At 42.8% G+C, this 22,948-nt stretch overlaps 1 protein-coding gene across 2 annotated transcripts; it reads left to right on the top strand.

The window, feature by feature from the left end:
• Positions 1 to 593: 593 nt before the first annotated feature.
• cryz (crystallin, zeta (quinone reductase)) lies at positions 594 to 22,784 on the top strand. Of its 2 annotated transcripts, none has more exons than XM_085255116.1 (8): positions 594 to 787; positions 6,719 to 6,871; positions 7,102 to 7,265; positions 7,729 to 7,780; positions 14,465 to 14,614; positions 14,698 to 14,799; positions 21,666 to 21,761; positions 22,106 to 22,784. In XM_085255116.1, the coding sequence occupies exons 1-8, from the start codon at positions 680 to 682 to the stop codon at positions 22,265 to 22,267; spliced, it is 987 nt and encodes a 328-aa protein (XP_085111242.1). In that variant the 5' UTR covers positions 594 to 679; the 3' UTR covers positions 22,268 to 22,784. The 2 variants fall into 2 exon arrangements, with proteins under 2 accessions (XP_085111242.1, XP_085111241.1); XM_085255115.1 differs by having other exon boundaries at positions 21,666 to 21,788.
• Positions 22,785 to 22,948: the final 164 nt, after the last annotated feature.

Genomic DNA, 22,948 nt, shown 5'->3' with positions numbered 1-22,948 from the left:
AAACGGGCGATGGAAAACCGATCGGTGCCCATAGTCATCGCCAAAATGCGCTGGCTGACGTCGGGGCAGCATGAGTACGAGCAACTTTTTTTTGTTGCCCGTGATGCCGCCCCCACCACGATGCGGCCCTGGGCAACCGCCCAGTATGTTCCTCTGACAGTGCTCCACTTTTACAGTTTCAAATCCGAAAATTTCAGATTTGAAAATGAGCAGAGTAAATTTTCCTGACACACATACAACACAGATGAATGCCACATTAAGAACTGGACTTACTGTGCTGACGTGCACTGAAATTAGTGGAAAAGGATCCAGCTAACAACTGTGATCAGTGTCGAGTATCAGACAGACTTTGCATAATAATTCCAGTGTGATGTGTAAATATTGTGTGGTATTTAAAAAAAAAAGTACTGCTAAATGTAACACATAATACTTGTGCAGCTGTGCTGGAGTATCCCACAGAATTACAAAGTAAAAGCCGTGTGCGCTCAGTGTTGGCCTGGACTGCAGATGTAGTCGACGGAGCACTTCCCCAGCCGCACAGGAGAGGGCGACAATACAGAAAACCTTCAACAAATGCCCCAAAACGTAGAAGAAGCAGCGCAATTTGACGCAGTGTGGAAGTCCTGAAGAGTACGACGTCCGAGTTTCAAGGTTGATTTATCTGAGCGCATGTGCGGGCATGTCAGGCAGCAGGTTGATGAGAGCCATTAGAGTGAGTGAGTTCGGAGCTCCGTCAGTCCTCAGACTGCGCTCTGACGTGACTGTCCCTCAGCCCGGGCGCACACAGGTGAGACCCACGCAGCTGGACTACTCCGTGCAAAGGGCACACAGCAGCAGCTGCACGTCACAGTAAAATCACGCGTGATGTTTGAAACACACTCACTGCTAATGCTTATGATCTGCGTATAGAGTTTCATGAAATCATAAACCTGCATTACGGTGTGTTTGATTTTGGTGCTTGGCCTTCTGCATTACTTCTTGATTGTCTGATCATTTCCTGATAACATTTAAATTTACAGCAATTGATTACAGAGCAGTGGGGAGTAGATTTCATCACAGTGGACGTCTTTCTGAATGTGCTGCAACTAAGTTTAAGAATATAATCCACCCACTGACCGTCTTCAATGCCCTGTACCAACACACAGCAGAGCCGCTACCTGAACGCTACTCCAACAGAGGTTGATTATCTTGTTAATAATTTAACCTCACTATGAGTGACTCTGGATACTGTAGCTCCTGTAGGCCTCAAATCAGAAGTACTTGACTCCCTGGTATAATTCTCAAACACGTAGCCTAAAGCAAATAACTCATAAGCTGGAGAGGAAGTGGTGTATCACACATTTAGAAGATCATCATTTAGCCTGGAGAAATAGTTTGCTGCTTTGTAAGAAAGCCCTGCTACTGCTAAGCAGAAGACACCAAACTTGCGTTTTATCTGGCTTCACAAATTTATCTGTTCATGAAGCCAGATAACACACACCAATTAGTTAAACTGCAGGAATGTCTTAAAGACATAAAGACCTGGATGGCCGCTAACTTTCTGCTTCTTAATTCAGATAAAACTGAGGTTATTGTACTCGGCCCTGAAAATCTTAGAAATATGGTATCTAACCAGATTCTTACTCTGGATGGCATTACCTTGGCCTCCAGTAACACTGCGCAATAGCTCTAAAAGTAGTAGTAGTCATTCATTATTATCAGGAAGTCCTAAAAACTCCCTGAAAAGCCTTCATTTAATCCAAAATGCTGCAGCAAGAGTCCTGACAGGGACTAGAAAGAGAGAGCAGATTTCTCCTGTGTTGGCTTCCTTTCATTGGCTCCCTGTTAAATCCAGAATTGAATTTAACAATCCTGCTCCTCACATACAAGGTCTTAAATAATCAGGTCCCATCTTATCTTAATGACTTCCAGCTTCCAGTTTGGATTCAGGAGACAGACACTATCTCTACTTTTAAGATTAGGCTTCAAATTTTCCTTTTTGCTAAAGCATATAGTTAGTGCTGGACCAGGTGACCCTGGATCCTCCCTTAGTTATGCTGCAATAGGTGTAGGCTGCTGGGGGATTCCCATGATGCACTGAGTATTTCTTCTTCAGTCACCTTTCTCACTCACTATGGCTGTATCCCAATTCAGGGTCTGCAGCCTTAAAGTACGCAGCCTTAACGATCCACAAGGGCCGCGTACTCAAAGACCGCTAAGGCCAGAAGTGCGAGGCTCGTAAAATGGGACGGTCTAGCCTCCGTCGCGCTGCCCAGGTTGCCTAGCAACCATGATACTAACAGCTGGAAACGTTTCATACAGCTTTGTTTGACAGAAATGAAGGAGAAAATCTTTTGTTTGTTTCTTTCTACATGAGCTTTGATCATTCTCTGTAAGATTAAGGTCAGCTATTGAACGGTGTATATTTTAAAGTAAAGGCTTTAAAACCAAGTTAGTACAAACGTCACTAATGTCACATAACTTCGCCGACATGTTGCCAACAGTAATGTTTTAATGTTCTTCATTATTAAACATTCGCACATAAATAAGTGACATAATATTCAGTACTTACTTAAAGTTTACTCTTCGGGCGCCCCTCATCCGCCGTTTTTTTTCGGCAAAATTATCCACACCCACCACTGCGCTATGCATTCTGGGATATGTTGGGCCACGAAGTCTACACCGCCACATCCTTAAAATTCAAGAAAATGAAGGACGCATTTGAGGGCCGCATTTCGAGCAGCCTTTGAATTGGGACAGCCTTCGTCGCGTCGCTGTGACGCAATCGGCCTTAAAATGCGGCCTTTAAGGCTTCAGACCCTGAATTGGGATACAGCCATTGTGTTCATAGACCTCTTTGCACTGAATCATACTTGTTATTAATCTTTGGCTGTTCCACAGCATGTCTTCATCCTGTCTTCCTTCTCTCACCCCAACCGATCACAGCAGATGGCCCCGCCCCTCCTTGAGCCTGGTTCTGTTGGAGGTTTTTTCCTGTTAAAAGGGAGTTTTTCCTTCCCACTGTCACCTTGCTCATAGGGGGTCATATGATTGTTGGGTTTTTCTCTGTATGTATGTAGGGTCTACCTTACAATATAAAGCACCTTGAGACGACTGTTGTTGTGATTTGGTGCTGCACAAATAAAATTGAATTGAACTGAATATTTGTGGAAGTCAGATATTAAGAATACTACACTAACATTGAGATGTAAAGCTGCCTCTTTAATCATAGCCAAGTAACCACATGTGAACAATATCCGTGCTACAACTGGAAATGGTGGATCGAGCCAGATATCCATAGTATTGATACCAACGCTGGTATTGGTATCTGATTGATACATTGTAGTATGTAGCCCACTGAATTGTGTTAAATATTAATGAAAAATATGCCTCCTAACTTGAAAGACATGAAAATGTTTGAACCTTTTTGTGTTGACTGTAGGGCTGCCACGATTTGTCGACTAGTCACGATTACGTCGACTATCAAAATCGTCGACGACTGATTTAATAGTCGACGTGTTGTTTGAAGCTTTGTAAGATCGCAAAAGACGCAGGAATAATAGCAGGATTTAAGAGTGTAATAACGGACTGAAACAGAAGATGGCAGCACAGCATGTACAAGGATGCCAGCTGCCGTTAAACCCCGAAGAAGAAGAAGCAGCTGTGTCCCAGAATTCATAGCGCGGCCCAGCTTAGTTTCCAACAATGGCGGTAGCTAGTTAGTTTTAATATTACTCTTATTATTCTTTCTGGGTCACAAAATAAACGTTTAACATATTTTCAGGCGAGAATGTAGCTGTGTAAACCTCAAATATCGGCTCAGTTTAGCAGGACACCACATATTTTCAAAAGCGCTCCGACGTTTTCGGAGACGTCTGTTACCCACTAGCTCGATAGCTAGCCGGGGGCTAGGTCACTAGCGCCGTGAGAACACCGGACTCCCGGCAAATTGTTTTCAAACCCACCGCCGTCTTTCGCGACTCAGGTTAAATATATATGAGTCACTTAGATAAATTAAAAATGTTGTTGTTTGGCTTTTTTTTTTTTTTGTATTTTATTTGTTCCTGAGTAAATCGGTTTGGCTGAGATTAAAGTTATAGTTTTTACACAGCTGAATAAACGTCAAGCAGACAGCTGATTATCAGAAGTGTGAGATGCTGGAGAATATACTCCGGTGTCCTGTTATATTTTAGATAGCAAGGAGTTTATTAAACTTCACCGAAACAATCTGCAAATTTCATTAAAATTGAATAAACTATCATCTTGTCTTTATTTTTAGTTAGCACCTTAAAAGCTTAAAGCTGTAAGCTAATGATAGTTATATAAGAGCAGATGCTGCTGGTGCAATAAGCTGTAGTTTTACGTCCAGTGGATGATGATCTGATTAGTCGACTAATCGCATAAATAATCGGTGACTAGTCGACTATCAAAATAATCGTTTGTGGCAGCCCTAGTTGACTGTCACGTGTATTTTATTTATACTAGGGATGCACCGATACCGAGTACGAGTACTTGCATTTCAGTACTCACCGATACAGAGTACTTAATAAAAACATGATTTAAATTTGCAGGTAACAGCTTTAGTCCTATAATTTAACAAAAAATAAACAAGGGACTAGTTTGGAATTAAGAACATTTATTTAAAATGAAAAGCATGTTGTATGTAACATATTAAAGAATAAATAATTATAAAAAAACAAAATTTAATTTTACATTTGTTCGTCTGTTTCTCTGTTTAGAAGTTTCATTAGCACAGTCACAGCTGGGATGACATCAGAGGCTAGTGCGTCGTAGCTGCTCACTTTTTTAGTTAAACTCTTTGTACTCGTTGTTGTGTTGGGATTTTAGGTGCTTGATTAAATTGCTTGTGTTAAATGCGCTACCTTTAGAGCCTCCTCTGGACAATTTCGCTGAGCACAATTTGCAGTCCACCTTTGTTTTCGCATCTTCATTCACTTTGAAATAGCTCCACTCAGCTGATATGTCTCGCCTCGCTTTCTCCCCGCTCTGAGCTGCAGCCGGGGTGGGCACTCGGGGCCTGGGGGCAGGCACTCGGCGCCTGTGATTAACCCCTTACATGCCGCTCAAACATAGACAGGTCTCAGACCGTGGTATCGGTCCTCGGTATCGGGGGACTTTTAACGAGTACGAGTACTTTAGAAAATGTGGTATCGAGGCCGATACTGGTATCGGTATCGGTATCGGTGCATCCCTAATTTATATCCTACAGCACATTTAAATAACAGAGGTTCACCCAAGTGTTTTAGACACCATTACATTTACATTCCAGGTCTTCAAAAACAAAGTTTCAAAACACATGAAAAACTAAAACTGAGACACTTTGTCTCAAAACTCATGATACCCTGCTCTCCACTACATCCTTTTTTCAGTAAAAAGTATAAGTATTTGTAAAGTGGCACTGATACTTGGCATCAGATTAATACCAGATTCTGCAGTGTCGCAGAGCACTAGCTGCAAGCATAATAGAACAGAAAGGTATGACCATTAGGGAAGGGTGGAAAAGGAACGTGTACCAACAATGACCTGACAGCACTGCTACAAAACAAGTGCAAATTCATCTCCTGCTTCCTTTCAGTTAATAAAGCCCATAAAGTCATTTTTTAAATTGACTGTTGACAAAACAAATATACTTGCCTTTTTCTGAATGATGTTAATATTGAATTCTACATGTGAATGTAGAAGTCAAATCTAATTTAATTATTAGCAAACAGTAGTACAAGTAACACTTGTTCTGATGACAGATCCTGGATAGACTTCTGCACTGGTTATCCAGTTCTCAAAGAAATGTACTGAATCACACAGGAATAAATTGGCACTGAATGAGTGTTAAATTGTCAGTGCGCCCCAGGGCAGCTGTGGCTACAATGTAGCTTGCTATCGCCAGTGTGTGAATGTGTGTGTGAATGGGTGGATGACTGAATGTAGTGTAAAGCGCTTTGGGGTCCTATGGACTAGAAAAGCGCTATACAAATGCAGGCCATTTACCATTTAAATGTCTGTACAGTACTATCAAAGTGGCAAAAGGGTAAACCCCCACTTGCGTCAGAACATGCATCAAGTGTCATTGCAATTACATTTTTTTACTTGAAATAAAAAAGCTGTGAACATGTTTTAAAGTCAGAAATCTGATTTTGTTATAGTCAATAGCAAATAAATCAAGGGTAAAATCTGAGAAATGTATCCAGTAGTTGAAGTTTTGTAGTCAAGCAGCTGTTTCTTAAGCTTGAAATGACGGTCAAATTGAAACATTTAGAAATTTTAAAGATTGAAGTAGCTAAGATTAGAATTAATGGCCCGAGGTGGACAAACTTTTGTTGTTTAAATGGAAAATGGATTGGTTCTTATATGGCGCTTTTCTGAGCACTCTACACAACTTGTGCATTCACCCAAGCACATTTTTTTGTGCTTGTATGAATGCTTTCTAACTAACATTCACACATACACTCATACGGATGCAATTTGGGGTTAGTATCTTGCCCAAGGATATTTGGCATGCAGACTAGGGAAACCAGGAATTGAACCATCAACCTTCCGATCAGTAGATGACCTGCTCTGCCGCTTGAGCTACAGCCACCCCGAAACAGCCAGTGTTTTTAACCTGTGATTATTATTCAAGTTCAAGTGATTTAAATGAAATATTTGAGTAATAGTGTTTAAAATCTCCTAATCTCTCAGCCCACATGGCATAGTCCATCTGAAGTCTCTCTCTCTCATATAGGTGTTGATCCGTGTCCATGCCTGTGGAGTGAACCCTGTGGAAACTTACATCCGAGCTGGGACGTATGCAAGGAAACCCACCCTGCCTTACACACCTGGCTCTGATGTAGCAGGAGTGGTGGAATCAGTTGGAGAAGGAGTGACTGCAGTGAAGGTTAGAGTACAGACGACTGTATGGATGTGATAGCAGCTACATGTCAGTGCAGTTATATAATCATGTGGGATCAGTCCTCCATCTTCTGCTTAGCATCACTTAAAACTTGTGTAAATCCAAGTTCAAGTTCATCCTGTAGAAAATACACAGAGACAATGTGAGAAGGAACTCTTAAATAAGGAGATACAGGAGGTGTGCACAGTGTGTGAACATGTGTGTGTGTTTTCCAGGCAGGGGATCGTGTGTTCACCACAGCTACAGAGACTGGAGGCTATGCAGAGTACACTGTAGCAGCTGGCGACTCTGTTTACAAGCTGCCTGATGCTTTAGACTTCACACAGGGAGCAGCCATCGGGATCCCGTACTTCACCGCCTACAGAGCTCTGATCCACAAGTAAGACACACCTGTTCTAATCAGGGTGAGCTGTAGCAGGATTCCACCATCTGCAGATCTTAAAGAGCAAAGCAATGAAATTCAATATAATATTCAATTTAATATTTCTAATTCAAATTACAAGGTCCAGTAAAAATCTTTTAGTGGGCTTATATAACAATAGAAAGTGCTGAAAAAGTAATGTCAGCTAAAATATATTATAACAACAAGAAATACATGTATCTCTTCCTGCATATGACCAAGTCTACACAGCTGCGTGGTACTTATACTGCCCTCTGGTGGTCAAAACCTTGATCTTCTTCCTTCCACACTGACAAGTCCAGATATATGCATATCCCAACTCTGAACATACATCATGTTACAAAGGAAAGATCAATGTTTTTAATAGAGGGGGTGGTTAATTAGTAATGCAGCACCATACTGTTAACTTTCACCTTCTCTGTGGGTTTTTTGTGTTGTGCAGAGCGCACGCCAAGGCTGGAGAGACCGTTCTTATCCATGGAGCCAGTGGAGGGGTGAGACTCTTCTTCAGCTCTAGGAGATATAGCTCCAATTTCTAACAAGTCATCATTAGGCTGCCCTAGATCCCTAAAATATCCTGCAAGGATGCCAAAGTATAGTGACACCAATCCGATACATCTAAACATATTTTAGGAGCAGCTGTTGTATTAATCTGTTTTTAAAGCCCGAAAAAGATTTTGAACACTTGCAGTGCTTTCCTGATCTGTAGGTCACGCTAAAACTTGTTTTGCCTTTCTTTCCCTTCAAAAGTTGAAGTGTTATGTGTGTGAGTGGGTTAAGGGAGAGTATGATGGAGAATACAGTGGAACCCCGACTTACGAAATTCATTTGTTCCCGAGGGTCTTTCGTAAGTCGAAGATTTTCGTAAGTCGAAGCACCCATCGTGCCTTTTGAGTGAGGCGATGCTGAACGATAGACTATAGACTAATTGCTAACTAGAACAACAATACGTCGTTCAAGTGGAACAGCGAAGCGCAATTACGAAAGCCAAGGGGTTGTCACATGATTCGGAAGGCATTCTGGGCATTCTGGGCTCGGCCAATCAGAGCCAGCGGATTTCGTAAAATGGGCATTTTGCCGTAACACGGGCAGAAATATTGGCGTTCAGTGCCTTCGTAACTTGAATTTTTCGTTTAACAGGGTATTCGTAAGTCGGGATTCCACTGTATTACAAAGTTTGTCCTCGAGTCTAAATACTTCATTATGCATTATGAAAAATATTACAATATTGCACACAAAATACTAAAGGAATGAGCAAAATGTGTAGAAGGAAGAAAAGTAGTCCTGATACTGATCCCTGTGGGACCCCATATTTGATAGTTATACTTTGAGATTTTTACCATTTACACACACATATTGCTCCCTTTTCTTTAATTTAATTTGATTACAAATATCATTCACACCTAATGTAAGGGAGCTTGACTTCTGTTTTTATCTCTTGGTGTAAAAAGAAAGAGTTTTAAAAAATGGCTTTTGTTTATAAGTGACACACTGAAGAGGGCTAATAGTTATGGATAGATTTTCTTTTCTTGAGATAAAATATTTAATAAAACTGTTGGTAATATTTTCATGATGTGGAACATTTCTGGCATTTTACTCGACCCTGGTGTCATTGAGCATATTTGTAAGATGTGTGCTATACCTTCAAATCATACTGCCTGAAGGAAGCATGTACAGTAGGATGCAAAAGTTTGGGCAACCTTGTTAATAGTCATTATTCTCCTGTATAAATCGTTGGTTGTTACGATAAAAAAATTTCAGTTAAATATGTCATATAGGAGACACACTCAGTGATATTTCAGAAGTGAAACGAAGTTTATTGGATTTACAGAAAGTGTGCAATAATTGTTTAAACAAAATCAGGCAGGTGCATTAATTTGGGGTCCACAAAAAAAGAAATGAAATCAATATTTAGTAGATCTGCCTTTTGCAGAAATTACAGCCTCGAAATGCTTCCTGTAGGTTCCAATGAGAGTCTGGATTGTGGTTGAAGGTATTTTGGACCTTTCCTCTTTACAAAACATCTCTAGTTCATTCAGGTTTGATGGCTTCCGAGCATGGACAGCTCTTTAACTCACACCACAGATTTTCAATAATATTCAGGTCTGGGCTGAGATGGCCATTCCACAACGTTGTACTTGTTCCTCTGCATGAATGCCTTAGTGGATTTTGAGCAGTGTTTCGGGTCGTTGTCTTGTTGAAAGATCCAGCCCCGGCACAGTTTCAGCTTTGTCACTGATTCCTGGACATTGGTCTCCAGAATCTGCTGATACTGAGTGGAATCCATGTGTCCCTCAACTTTGACAAGATTCCCAGTCCCTGCACTGGCCACACAGCCCCACGGCATGATGAAACCACCACCATATTTCACTGTAGGTAGCAGGTGTTTTTCTTGGAATGCTGTGTTCTTTTTCCTCCATGCATAACGCCTCTTGTTATGCCCAAATAACTCAACTTTAGTTTCATCAGTCCACAGCACCTTATTCCGAATGAAGCTGGCTTGTCCAAATGTGCTTTAGCAAACCTCAAGCGTCTCTGTTTGTGCTGTGGGCGGAGAAAAGGCTTCCTCTGCATCACTCTCGCATACAGCATCTCCTTGTGTAAAGTGCACCGAATGGTTGAACGATGCACAGTGACTCCATCTGCTGCAAGATGATGTTGTAGGTCTTTGGTGCTGGTCTGTGGGTTGACTCTGACTGTTCTCACCATTCGTCGCTTCTGTCCATCCGAGATTTTTCTTGGTCTGCCACTTTGAGCCTTAACTTGAACTGAGCCTGTGGTCTATCATTTTCTCAATATGTTCCTACCTGTGGAAACAGATGGCTTAAATTTCTGAGACAGCTTTCTGTATCCTTCCCCTAAACCATGATGGTGAACAATCTTTGTCTTCGGGTCATTTGAGAGTTGTTTTGAGACCCCCATGTTGCTACTCTTCAGAGAAAATTAAAAGAGGAGGGAAACTTACAAGTGACCCCTTTAAATACTCTTACTCATTATTGGATTCACTTGTGTATGTAGGTCAGGGGTCACTGAGCTTACCAGGCCAATTTGAGTTCCAATAATTTGTTCTAAAGGTTTTGGAATCAATAAAATGACAACAGTGACCCAAATTATGCGCCTGCCTGATTGTGTTTAAACAATTATTGCACACTTTCTGTAAATCCAATAAACTTAGTTTCACTTCTCGAGTATCATTGTGTGTGTCTCCTATATGATATATTTAACTCACATTTTTTATTGTAACAACCAACGATTTATATAGCAAAATAATGACTATTAACAAGGTTGCTCAAACTTTTGCATCCCACTGTATAATCTAAACAGAACTGGTCCTATCACAGAACCTTGTGGAACTCCATAATTAACTTTATTGTGGGAAAAGGATTCTCCATTTATATAAACAAATCGGAGTCTATTATATAGATATGATTCAAACCACTGCAGTATCTGATGTGTAAAAGATTTAAGACCATATTAGTAAACCTCCTGTCTAATAATCTTGACATCTAAAACCTAAGGATAAGGTAAAATACATAAATTCAGTACCTTATATATAGTATCTTGATTTAATGTACTTACTCTTATGGTAAAATTATGTTGTTTGACCTTTTCTGGCCTGATTGTGTATGTCACTGCTGTATAACTAACATGAAAACAACTAACCAGGGTAACTTTTTCCCCAGTTTTTTACACTTGTTTTTAATACAAGATTGTGTTAGTTTATGAACTAAAGAGATGCAGTTTTCTAGAACAAATTGTCTTTAATCAAATAATATAAACAGAAATGGAGTAAATAAATACAGTGGGGCAAAAAAGTATTTAGTCAGCCACCGATTGTGCAAGTTCCCCCACCTAAAATGATGACAGAGGTCAGTAATTTGCACCAGAGGTACACTTCAACTGTGAGAGACAGAATGTGAAAAAGAAATCCATGAATCCACATGGTAGGATTTGTAAAGAATTTATTGGTAAATCAGGGTGGAAAATAAGTATTTGGTCAATAACAAAAATACAACTCAATACTTTGTAACATAACCTTTGTTGGCAATAACAGAGGTCAAACGTTTACTATAGGTCTTTACCAGGTTTGCACACACAGTAGCTGGTATTTTGGCCCATTCCTCCATGCAGATCTTCTCGAGAGCAGTGATGTTTTGGGGCTGTCGTCGAGCAACATGGACTTTCAACTCCCGCCACAGATTTTCTATGGGGTTGAGGTCTGGAGACTGGCTAGGCCACTCCAGGACTTTCAAATGCTTCTTACGGAGCCACCCCTTTGTTGCCCGGGCGGTGTGTTTTGGATCATTGTCATGTTGGAAGACCCAGCCTCGTTTCATCTTCAAAGTTCTCACTGATGGAAGGAGGTTTTGGCTCAAAATCTCACGATACATGGCCCCATTCATTCTGTCCTTAACACGGATCAGTCATCCTGTCCCCTTGGCAGAAAAACAGCCCCATAGCATGATGTTTCCACCCCCATGCTTCACAGTAGGTATGGTGTTCTTGGGATGCAACTCAGTATTCTTCTTCCTCCAAACACGACGAGTTGAGTTTATACCAAAAAGTTCTACTTTGGTTTCATCTGACCACATGACATTCTCCCAATCCTCTGCTGTATCATCCATGTGCTCTCTGGCAAACTTCAGACGGGCCTGGACATGCACTGGCTTCAGCAGCGGAACACGTCTGGCACTGCGGGATTTGATTCCCTGCCGTTGTAGTGTGTTACTGATGGTGACCTTTGTTACTTTGGTCCCAGCTCTCTGCAGATCATTCACCAGGTCCCCCCGTGTGGTTCTGGGATCTTTGCTCACCGTTCTCATGATCATTTTGACCCCACGGGATGAGATCTTGCGTGGAGCCCCAGATCGAGGGAGATTATCAGTGGTCTTGTATGTCTTCCATTTTCTGATGATTGCTCCCACAGTTGATTTTTTCACACCAAGCTGCTTGCCTATTGTAGATTCACTCTTCCCAGTCTGGTGCAGGTCTACAATACTTTTCCTGGTGTCCTTCGAAAGCTCTTTGGTCTTGGCCATGGCGGAGTTTGGAGTCTGACTGTTTGAGGCTGTGGACAGGTGTCTTTTATACAGATGATGAGTTCAAACAGGTGCCATTCATACAGGTAACGAGTGGGGGACAGAAAAGCTTCTTACAGAAGACGTTACAGGTCTGTGAGAGCCAGAGATTTTCCTTGTTTGAGGTGACCAAATACTTATTTTCCACCCTGATTTCCGAATAAATTCTTTACAAATCCTACCATGTGAATTCATGGATTTTTTTTTCACATTCTGTCTCTCACAGTTGAAGTGTACCTCTGGTGCAAATTACTGACCTCTGTCATCATTTTAGGTGGGGGAACTTGCACAATCGGTGGCTGACTAAATACTTTTTTGCCCCACTGTAAATGTGGGGCTTTTTGACTTTTTTACTGTTACATAAATATAGTGGCTTGCAAAAGTATTCGGCCCCTTGAACTTTTCCACATTTTGTCTCATTACAGCCACAAACATGAATCAATTTTATTGGAATTCCATGTGAAAGACCAACACAAAGTGGTGTACACGTGAGAAGTGGAACGAAAATCATACATGATTCCAAACATTTTTTACAAATAAATAACTGAAAAGTGGGGTGTGCGTAATTATTCAGCCCCCTGAGTCAATACTTTGTAGAACCACCTTTTGCTGCAATTCCAGCTGCCAGTCTTTTAGGGTTTGTCTCTACCAGCTTTGCACATCTAGAGACTGAAATCCTTGCTCAGTCTTCTTTGCAAAACAGCTCCAGCTCAGTCAGATTAGATGGACAGCGTTTGTGAACAGCAGTTTCAGATCTTGCCACAGATTCTCGATTGGATTTAGACACCAGACAGGTCAGAGATAAAGTTATTGAGAAATTTAAAGCAGGCTTAGGCTACAAAAAGATTTCACAAGCCTTGAACATCCCACGGAGCACTGTTCAAGCGATCATTCAGAAATGGAAGGAGTATGGCACAACTGTAAACCTACCAAGACAAGGCCGTCCACCTAAACTCACAGGCCGAACAAGGAGAGCACTGAGAGGCCCATGGGGACTCTGGACGAGCTGCAGAGATCTACAGCTCAGGTGGGGGAATCTGTCCACAGGACAACTATTAGTCGTGCACTGCACAAAGTTGGCCTTTATGGAAGAGTGGCAAGAAGAAAGCCATTGTTAACAGAAAACCATAAGAAGTCCCGTTTGCAGTTTGCCACAAGCCATGTGGGGGACACAGCAAACATGTGGAAGAAGCTGCTCTGGTCAGATGAGACCAACATGGAACTTTTTGGCCAAAATGCAAAACGCTATGTGTGGAGGAAAACTAACACTGCACATCACTCTGAACACACCATCCCCACTGTCAAATATGGTGGTGGCAGCATCATGCTCTGGGGCTGCTTCTCTTCAGCAGGGACAGGGAAGCTGGTCAGAGTTGATGGGAAGATGGATGGAGCCAAATACAGGGCAACCTTGGAAGAAAACCTCTTGGAGTCTGCAAAAGACTTGAGACCGGGGCGGAGGTTCACCTTCCAGCAGGACAACGACCCTAAACATAAAGCCAGGGCAACAATGGAACGGTTTAAAACAAAACATATCCATGTGTTAGAACGGCCCAGTCAAAGTCCAGATCTAAATCCAATCCAGAATCTGTGGCAAGATCTGAAACTGCTGTTCACAAACGCTGTCCATCTAATCTGACTGAGCTGGAGCTGTTTAGCAAAGAAGAATGAGCAAAGATTTCAGTCTCTAGATGTGCAAAGCTGGTAGAGACAGACCCTAAAAGACTGGCAGCTGGAATCGCAGCAAAAGGTGGTTCTACAAAGTATTGACTCAGGGGGCTGAATAATTACCCACACCCCACTTTGCAGTTATTTATTTGTAAAAAATGTTTGGAATCATGTATGATTTTCGTTCCACTTCTCACGTGTACACCACTTTGTGTTGGTCTTTCACGTGGAATTCCAATAAAATTGATTCATGTTTGTGGCTGTAATGTGACAAAATGTGGGAAAGTTCAAGGGGGCCAAATACTTTTGCAAGCCAGTGTATATTCTTGCATTACTTGTACTACCGTGGCTCATCAGCTTTAAATAAAAGTGACTAGAAATGTGTGCTAAAATGAAATTTAGCTACAATCAAATACTTTCTTCATCCTATAGGTGGGCATTGCAGCCTGTCAGTTGTCCCGTGCTCTGGGTCTTCAGGTTTTTGGGACAGCAGGGACACCAGAGGGGATGAAGTTGGTCCTTAACAATGGAGCTCACCTGGCCTTTAATCACAGACAAGAAGAATACACAGACAAAATCACGGTATTCACTCACATAGAAGTCAAGTGGCAGGAAAAACTCGTTCTGACCTTCTGAAAAATGCTCTGTGTGTTTATGTATTCCAGGAAGCCACAAAGGGCCGAGGTGTAGATGTGATAGTGGAGATGCTGTCAAATGTCAACCTCAGTAAGGACCTCCAGATGCTGGCCTATGGAGGGCGAGTGATGGTAGGACTACAGTTTTTCTTTTTTTTTTATATAGTATAGTCGTGGGATCTTTTACTGGTTTATCAGTTTACTACTCCTCAGAAATGTGTTGTTAACAATCCAGCTGTGGTGGACTAATAATAATTATAGTACAATATTAAAAACAGGACAGCTATAAGGAAACACTCACTTCACTCCACACAGGGAGTAGTCAGCTGTTGTTGACATATCAGGGTGTGATAAATACATCAGAGGGTTCCCCAGGCTAAAATGTCCTCTAGCAACAATCAACTACAAAGCAAGAGGTGAGAAGCAAATAACAGACAAAGCAAAATCTGTCCTATTTTTGACCTGAGTTGCTCACGTTCTGTTTCACTTAAGGAAGCCTCCCGCTGTACAGCCTGTGCTGCTTGTAACTGAACCGGTTGTAGGTTGTCAATGTAAAGTTGTTGATGCACCTCTATTACATCATTAACTGTACAAATGTCCATACCAACATAAGAAAAGCTGTCATGTTCTTCACGGCCCACAAGGAAGGTAGATTTCAGTACAGGAATGATATGAGTTGCAAAGTGACTTGAACCAGCCCAAAGGAAATCATCAACGTGACATGCAAGCACTCCTGTAACCTCAGATTGTTCATTCTGCCAATAGAACACTGCAGGATCAACCTGTGATATTTTACCACCAGTTTTGAGCATAATGTCTTTGACCTTATTGTACCAATAAAGTGAAGCATCTGCAAGTCCATAAACACACTTTTTCAGTTTCCATAGAACATTGTCCTTGCCAGCTTCAGGTGGGGGACGAAGATAGATGTCTCTTGACAGTTCCATTCCCTGCAAGAAGGCAGATTTAATGTCCATTGAATTTACTCTCCACTTGTTTTGACATATCACAGCTAGCACCAGTCTGAGGGACTCAGACGCACATGTTGGAGAGTCTTTCTGTAGTTCTTTAGTATTTGCCTCTTCAAACCCCCGTGCCACAAGTCGAGCCTTTGGGACAACACCATTAGTAGTTTCTTTGAGTGTACAGACCCATCTAGTAGACACACATTTTTGACCCAGGTCTTTCACTTCATCAAACACACCATTACTTTGCCAGCTCTCAATCTCCTGCTGCTTAGCAGAATCAAAGGAAATATCTTTTGTTATGAGTACATCTGCATCTCTGTTTTCAGCTTCAGTGCAAAGACCATCAACAAGTGACATGTCTACAGCTTTCTTTTCACCTTCACTACCATCATGCTCAAGATATTGCACATTGTACCAGTTTTTGTATTGCCCTTTTGCTTTTCCCGCTCTGCCTAGCACTCTGGCTGTGTGTTGAACACCGTTGTCTCTGTTGGTAAAAGCAATCAGCTGTCCTGATCTTAACTTTACATTTGCAGAGACGTGATCAGTGGGTGTAGAGGGCTCATTTGCAGTTTGTGTGACAGACATGTTTTCTGTAGTGTTGGTTTCTCTGTCAATAGTATTTAGTATTTATTTATTTATTGTCATTGTCAAGAACAATGAAATTGCGTTTGGGGCTTCCATACAACCCCAAAAAAAGAAGAAAATAATAAATACCCCTTAAAACCCAAGTGTACATATTTAACCCAGTGTGACTCCAATGCAATAAGACAATCCTTAGCAATAATGTTCGTAGAAATTCAGACAAAGACCTGAGAAACATGACAAAATACAACAATGCAACCCATTCAATATTATTGTACTGTGAGATATGATATCAGATATGATAGTTATCTATTTAAGAAAGAGGGGGGGGGGGCAGGAGGGGGAAGAGAATAAAGATATGATGCACCAATGCAGACCAGTTCATTGCTATTAAGAAGTTGGATATGGTTATTGTCCGTGAGAGGGGGGCAGAGAGTTCAGGAGCCTCACAGCCTGTGGATACAGGCTGTTGGCCAGTCTGGATGTTCTGGCCTGTATAGACCTGTACCTTCTCCCTGAGGGCAGCAGATGGAAAAGGTGGCGCGCAGGGTGATGTTGGTCCCGCAGGATACTGTGCACCCTCCTCAGACAGCGAGTGGGGAAGATATTACTGATCTCTGGCAGACTTGTTCCAATAATTCTGCCAGCTTCTTTCACCACCCGCTGGAGTGCTTGCTGATCGGCCTTGGTGCAGCTGGGGAACCACACTAGAAATCCATACGTCAGAACGCTGCTGATGGCACAGTTGTAGAAGTTCAACATCAGAGATCTGGGAATGTGTGCGCTCCGCAGTCTCCTCAGGTAGTAGAGGCGCTGTTGGGCCTTCCGTGCAACTGAGGTGATATGGTTGCCCCAGGACAGGTCCTCGGTCACAGTTACCCCCAAGAATTTAAAACTGCTCACCCTCTCCACCGCCTCACTGCCAATGAAGAGAGGCAGATGGTTGTTATGACCCCTCTTCCGGAAATCTACAATGATCTCCTTGGTCTTTTTGGTGTTTAAGACCAAGTTATTGTCGTGGCACCATGACTCTAGTTGTTGCACCTCTGTCCTATAGTTTGTCTCATCATTGTTGGATATAAGTCCGAGCACTGTGGTGTCATCTGCAAACTTAACAATGAGATTGGACGCGCAGGAGGAAATACAGTCATGGGTGAAGAGAGTGTATAGCAGAGGGCTCAGAACACACCCCTGAGGGGCACCGGTGTTGACCACAAGGGTGGAAGAGGTGTTCTTACCCACTCTGACACTCTGTCTACGGTTAGTGAGGAAGTCCACAATCCAGTTGCACAGAGAGGAGTTAAGTCCCAGTTGGTGGAGTTTGGGACGGAGTTTGTATGGCCGGATGGTATTAAAAGCCGAGCTGTAGTCTACAAAGAGGAGCCGTGCATAGGTGTTCCTGTGTTCCAAGTGCTTCAGTAATGTGTGCAGCACTGTGGCGATCGCATCCTCGGTTGACCGGTTCTCCCTGTATGCAAACTGGTGCGAGTCCAGGGATGGTGGAAAAGCAGCTCTGATGTGTTTAATGACCAGTCTCTCCAGGCATTTGGCGGGAATGGGGGTGAGTGCCACAGGTCTGAAATCGTTCAGACATGTGACATTTGACTGTTTTGGGATGGGAACGATGGTTGCTGCTTTGAAACAGGATGGTACCAGTGAACAGGACAACGAGGTGTTATATATAGAGGTGAAGACGTCCGCCAGGTCCGCAGCACAGTCTTTTAGCACCCGGCCCAGCACTCCATCCGGCCCGGCCGCCTTCCTGGTGTTAATGCTCCGGAACACACGCCTCAGCTCATGAGTGCTCAGGACCGGAGCAGGGTCGGTTGAGGGGAGAGGGGACAGGACAGGGTCGGTGTTCTCCCTATCAAAACGGGCATAAAAGAGATTTAGATCCTCAGCCAGAGTAGAACTGTCGGCTGAGGGTGATGGTGTTCTTCTTTTGTAGTCCGTGATAGCCCTGATGCCCTCCCAGACCTGCCTTGGGTTTGTGTTGTTCTCAAACCTGGCCTCGATACGCCTCCTGTGCTGCTGCTTGGCAGTCTTGATGCCTCTTCTCAGGTTGGCCCTGGCAGCACTGTATGCCTCCTGGTCCCCGGATTTGAAAGCGTTGTTCCTTGTTCGAATAAGTTGTTGAACTCCGTGTGTCATCCAGGGTGGATTATTAGGGAACACACGGAATCGTTTCCAAGTTGTTACATTGTCCACACAGAAACAGATGTAGTCCAAGACAGTGGAGGTGTAACTGTCCAATGCGACACGATTGTCAGTGTCCTGCACCTTGAATACATCCCAGTCTGTGCAGTGGAAACAGTCCTGAAGCATCGGAATAGCATCCTGCGGCCATGTTCTCACGGTTTTGGTTGTAATCCCAGTGCTCTTGATCTTTTGTGTGTATATTGGGTGTAGCAGAAGGGAGAGATGGTCTGACAGACCCAGGTGGGGATAAGCCTGGGCTCTGTACGCATTCGCCATGTTGGTGTACACCTGGTCCAACGTTCTATCTCCTCTGGTAGCACACTTCACATTACGGTGGAAATTGTGAAGTACAGATTTCAGGTCCGCGTGGTTAAAATCCCCAGCCGCAATAAAGACACTGTCCGGGTGTGCTACCAGGCTGTTATTGATGCTGCTGCTCAATTGTGCTAATGCTAGCTTAGCATTAGCATCTGGTGGAATGTAAACAGCGCAGATGTAAACGGCAGAAAATTCCCGAGGGAGATAGAATGGACGGCACTTTAACACCAACAGTTCTACCTCTGTACTGCACAGTTTTTCCGTTACCGTGACGTTCGTGCACCAAAGGTTGTTAATATAGATGCACAGCCCCCCGCCAGTCTTCTTACCCGAGTCCGCAGACCTGTCGGCTCGATAGGCGGTGCGGCCTGCTAGATCGATAGCCGCATCGGGAATGGCGCTGTCCAGCCAGGTTTCAGTGAAAATCATGCACGAACAGTTATTAAAAGTCCGTCGAGTGGCGATCTGCAGTCGTATTTCATCCAGTTTGTAACGGATTGAACGGGCGTTGGAGAGGAATATGATCAGGAGTGGTGGTTTAAACGGACTAGTCTTTAGCCGTGCCCACAGGCCTCCCCGCTTGCCTCTCTTCTGCCTCCGATCGCAACGTCTCCTCCTGCGGCTTGCTGTTGCGGGTAGCCCAGCAAGCCGCAGGAGGAGACGTTGCGATCGGAGGCAGAAGAGAGTCAGTGTCATCATTTTCAACTGCGTCTTTGTTGTCATCATCAGTAGTACTGTGTGGAATTTGTTTATGTCCAGTCTGTGAATCCACTTTAGTCAATCTTGACTGGTGTACTCTTACAAGAGTCCCCCCATGTCTTACAAATACAACAGTTCCATCCTGCCCAATAACTACACCTGGACCCTTCCACTCTGTACAGTCGACTCATTTGTAGTATACTTTATCTCCTGCCTCATATTTGTCATCTGTAGGCCTAAGTTGTTTGCGTAGTGCTCTCCTGATCCTTTCTGAACACTCTGCCTCAGTAAATGCTTTCCTGGAAGCATGTAATCCTGAGATATGTTCAGCTACTCTTGCACTTACAGTTGTGCCCTCTAAGGCAGGTGGCTTATCCATCAACACAGAAGGAAGGTTGGGGTTTTGGCCAAACACAAGTTGATGTGGACTATAACCATGTACATTAAGCATACTGTTTTTGGCCATAAGGGCCCAGTCTAGCGCAGTGTGCCAGTCACATCCTCGTTCCTTTTTTACCTTCAGGAGGATTTCTGTAAGTGTCATGTTATGTCTCTCCAGTAGTCCGTTGCTCCAGGGACTATACCCCGCCGTTGTTTTTACCTCAATGTTGAAGTTTTCAGCCATGTCCCGAATGTCTGTGTTGTTGAACTCTCCGCCGTTGTCTGTGTAGAGCCGTCTGGGGGCACCGTGAATGCTTATCCAGGTGTGAATGAAGGAGTTGACGATCTCTGCAGCTTTCTTTGTCTTTACTGTACTATGTAACTATCTAGCCACTTCTGACCACAAACTGTACGTGTACATGCAGTATCAATAATGGCTGACCCCAGTGCCTCAGTCAGGAAGTTTCGTTTGTATTTGGGACCTTTTTGTTCCGTAAGGAAAACTGCATCTTGGTTCAGTTGAATTCCGCTGAAAACTCCGGTTACTTTCCCTCCGAAAATCCGTTTCAGTGCAGACTTCATAGACGCAAACGTTAAGTCCGTGCACGCTGTCAGTGCAAGCTGTCGACTTTTCTCATCAAGACAAGCTGTATCTAGAAGCTTAAATGCTAGCACAGCGTCAGGCAGCGTCATGTTGTACTTTTTCATCCGGTTATAACGCTGTTCAAAGTCTATAATGTAGTCTGCCATGGACACGCTGTGGTTCTTTGCAATGGAGTCAAAACACGAGTAGGCTTCATAAGCGCGGTCTTTCTCTTCTCTCTGAAACACCGCGTCAAGTTTTGCAAGTAGTATTTCCATACCGTCATCTTTGTCCAAATCTTCCGCGGGTATCTCCATGGCCGTTTCTCTGGCTCTTCCCTCGAGCCCCAGCGCCACCGCGAGTGCCTGTTTCTTTTTATCCAGCTCCGTAACTCGTCTCCAGATATTGACTTCATTCTTCCAGCATTCGTATGGCCTGGCTTCATCAAACTTTGGTGGTACTTTGTAATTGGAAACCATCCTCTGCTACCAATGTTAACTCAAAAGACACGACGTCGTACTCTCATTCACAGCGCTTTATTCGTTCCGCCATTTTTCATACGGACCACAACAACAACACTTTGCGGGCAACAGTACTCTCGCGATAAAACAGAAAATAACAAGTTAACATTTCTTACCTTGGCCATGTCTCTGAGTATTGCACACCTTGTGCTTTTGGGCACTCCAGTGATGTTGCAGCTCTGAAATATGGCCAAACTGGTGGCAAGTGGCATCTTGGGGGCTGCACGCTTGACTTTTCTCAGTTCATGGGCAGTTATTTTGCGCCTTGGTTTTTCCACACGCTTCTTGCGACCCTGTTGACTATTTTGAATGAAACGCTTGATTGTTCGATGATCACGCTTCAGAAGCTTTGCAATTTTGAGACTGCTGCATCCCTCTGCAAGATATCTCACTATTTTTGACTTTTCTGAGCCTGTCAAGTCCTTCTTTTGACCCATTTTGCCAAAGGAAAGGACGTTGCCTAATAATTATGCACACCTGATATAGGGTGTTGATGTCATTAGACCACACCCCTTCTCATTACAGAGATGCACATCACCTAATATGCTTAATTGGTAGTAGGCTTTCAAGCCTATACAGCTTGGAGTAAGACAACATGCATGAAGAGGATGATGTGGACAAAATACTCATTTGCCTAATAATTCTGCACTCCCTGTATCTACCAGAAATGTTCTGATATACAGTTATATACAGTAGTTTACAAACACTCATTAATCATACCTCTACTTTGCTCTTTTTCTTTAGGTTGTTGGCTCCAGAGGATCTATAGAGATCAATCCCAGAGACACCATGATTAAAGAGAGCAGCATAGTGGGAGTGGCCCTTTTCTTTGCAACACCGGTACAAAATAACAGCATCACAAAATTTGTCAGTAATCTAATTTTTTTTAAATTTCATTTTAAAATTTTGTTTTTAATTCAGTTAAGCCTATTTTCCAGAGTAGGTTTGATTGTTATTATTTGAAAATGTTTAGTTTGTTAAGGTTAGTGTTCCGTGCTATTATTGTTATTATTTTTTATTTTATTTAGTTTTCCAAGTAAGCAAAATCATGCACATTGGTAATGCTACTGCCAAAACCTTTGGCTATGACTCCATACATGATACATGATAAATATGTACAGAATTCTTATTCCGTGCCCCACTTGGTGATTTGGACATCTTTCTTCTCCCCCTGCTCCTCTCAGGAGGAGTTGAAGGAGTGTGGAGCTCTACTGTATGCAGGGATGGAAGCTGGTTGGTTGCGTCCGGTCGTCGGTTCCCAGTATCCGCTTGAAAAAGCTGCCCAGGCCCACCATGATATCATTGAGTCTCCCGGGGCTGCTGGGAAGATGGTCCTGACTATGTGACGACCATGTAATGGGTCACAGGTCACCTTTACAGTTTTTACAGTTCAGGCTGTTTTTAAATGGGTGATACTTTAATAAAAATTTTCAGGAACAGTTAATGTTGTTGTTTGTTGCTTCTATGGCAAAAATCAGTTTGCTAGATCACAGAAAATAATGCAGAAAATCCTTAGGCTGGATTTGTTTTTACTGTACCATCATGGTGCGATTTACCAATTGGATGAAACCTTACTGTAGTGAAGTTATTTCTTTAGTTCGTGTTAATATACTTTTGTATTTCTAAAGCTGAATTTAATAGTTTTTTTTTTCCAGAATGATCAGAGTGTTTTTGCAGATCTCTTCATAAGGTCTGTTGTCACTGATTTTAGGTTTAGTTCTTGTGTAATTTGGCATATCTCACTCTTTTCTTCTTGTTACCCTTCCTTATGAAGGGCATCTTGACAGCCAGCCTTCGCCTGAGAGCATTTGTGATGAGGCTTCATTAAACAGTAGATGAATAAACTGAAGGACTCCATGCATATATCATGTCCTGTGTCACGTCTATTCTGGTGTCTTTCACCCTTTTACTTAAGGACATGACTGCTCATCTGCTGTAGATAGTTTTTTTTTTTTTAAGCCTCCCACTTTTCTTTTGTCCTTCACTTGTTCAGTTTCCTCACATTGTTTTAAGAACACACTACACAC

Source organism: Mchenga conophoros, linkage group LG18, assembly GCF_057382185.1.
Source record: "Mchenga conophoros isolate Kocher_MC1m ecotype Shallow Benthic linkage group LG18, M_conophoros_male_GT1.1, whole genome shotgun sequence".
NCBI classification, from domain to species: Eukaryota; Metazoa; Chordata; class Actinopteri; order Cichliformes; family Cichlidae; genus Mchenga; species Mchenga conophoros.
The sequence above is the reverse complement of the archived record's forward strand: the minus strand, read 5'-3'. Positions and strand labels throughout refer to the sequence as shown.

Bases quoted from the DNA above. Each gene is read 5' to 3' on its own strand.
- cryz (XM_085255115.1), top strand. From the start codon at position 680: ATGTCAGGCAGCAGGTTGATGAGAGCCATTAGAGTGAGTGAGTTCGGA. The intron at 6,872-7,101 runs GTTAGAGTACAG...TGTGTTTTCCAG, and splicing joins AAGGAGTGACTGCAGTGAAG to GCAGGGGATCGTGTGTTCAC. The intron at 7,781-14,464 runs GTGAGACTCTTC...TTCATCCTATAG, and splicing joins TCCATGGAGCCAGTGGAGGG to GTGGGCATTGCAGCCTGTCA.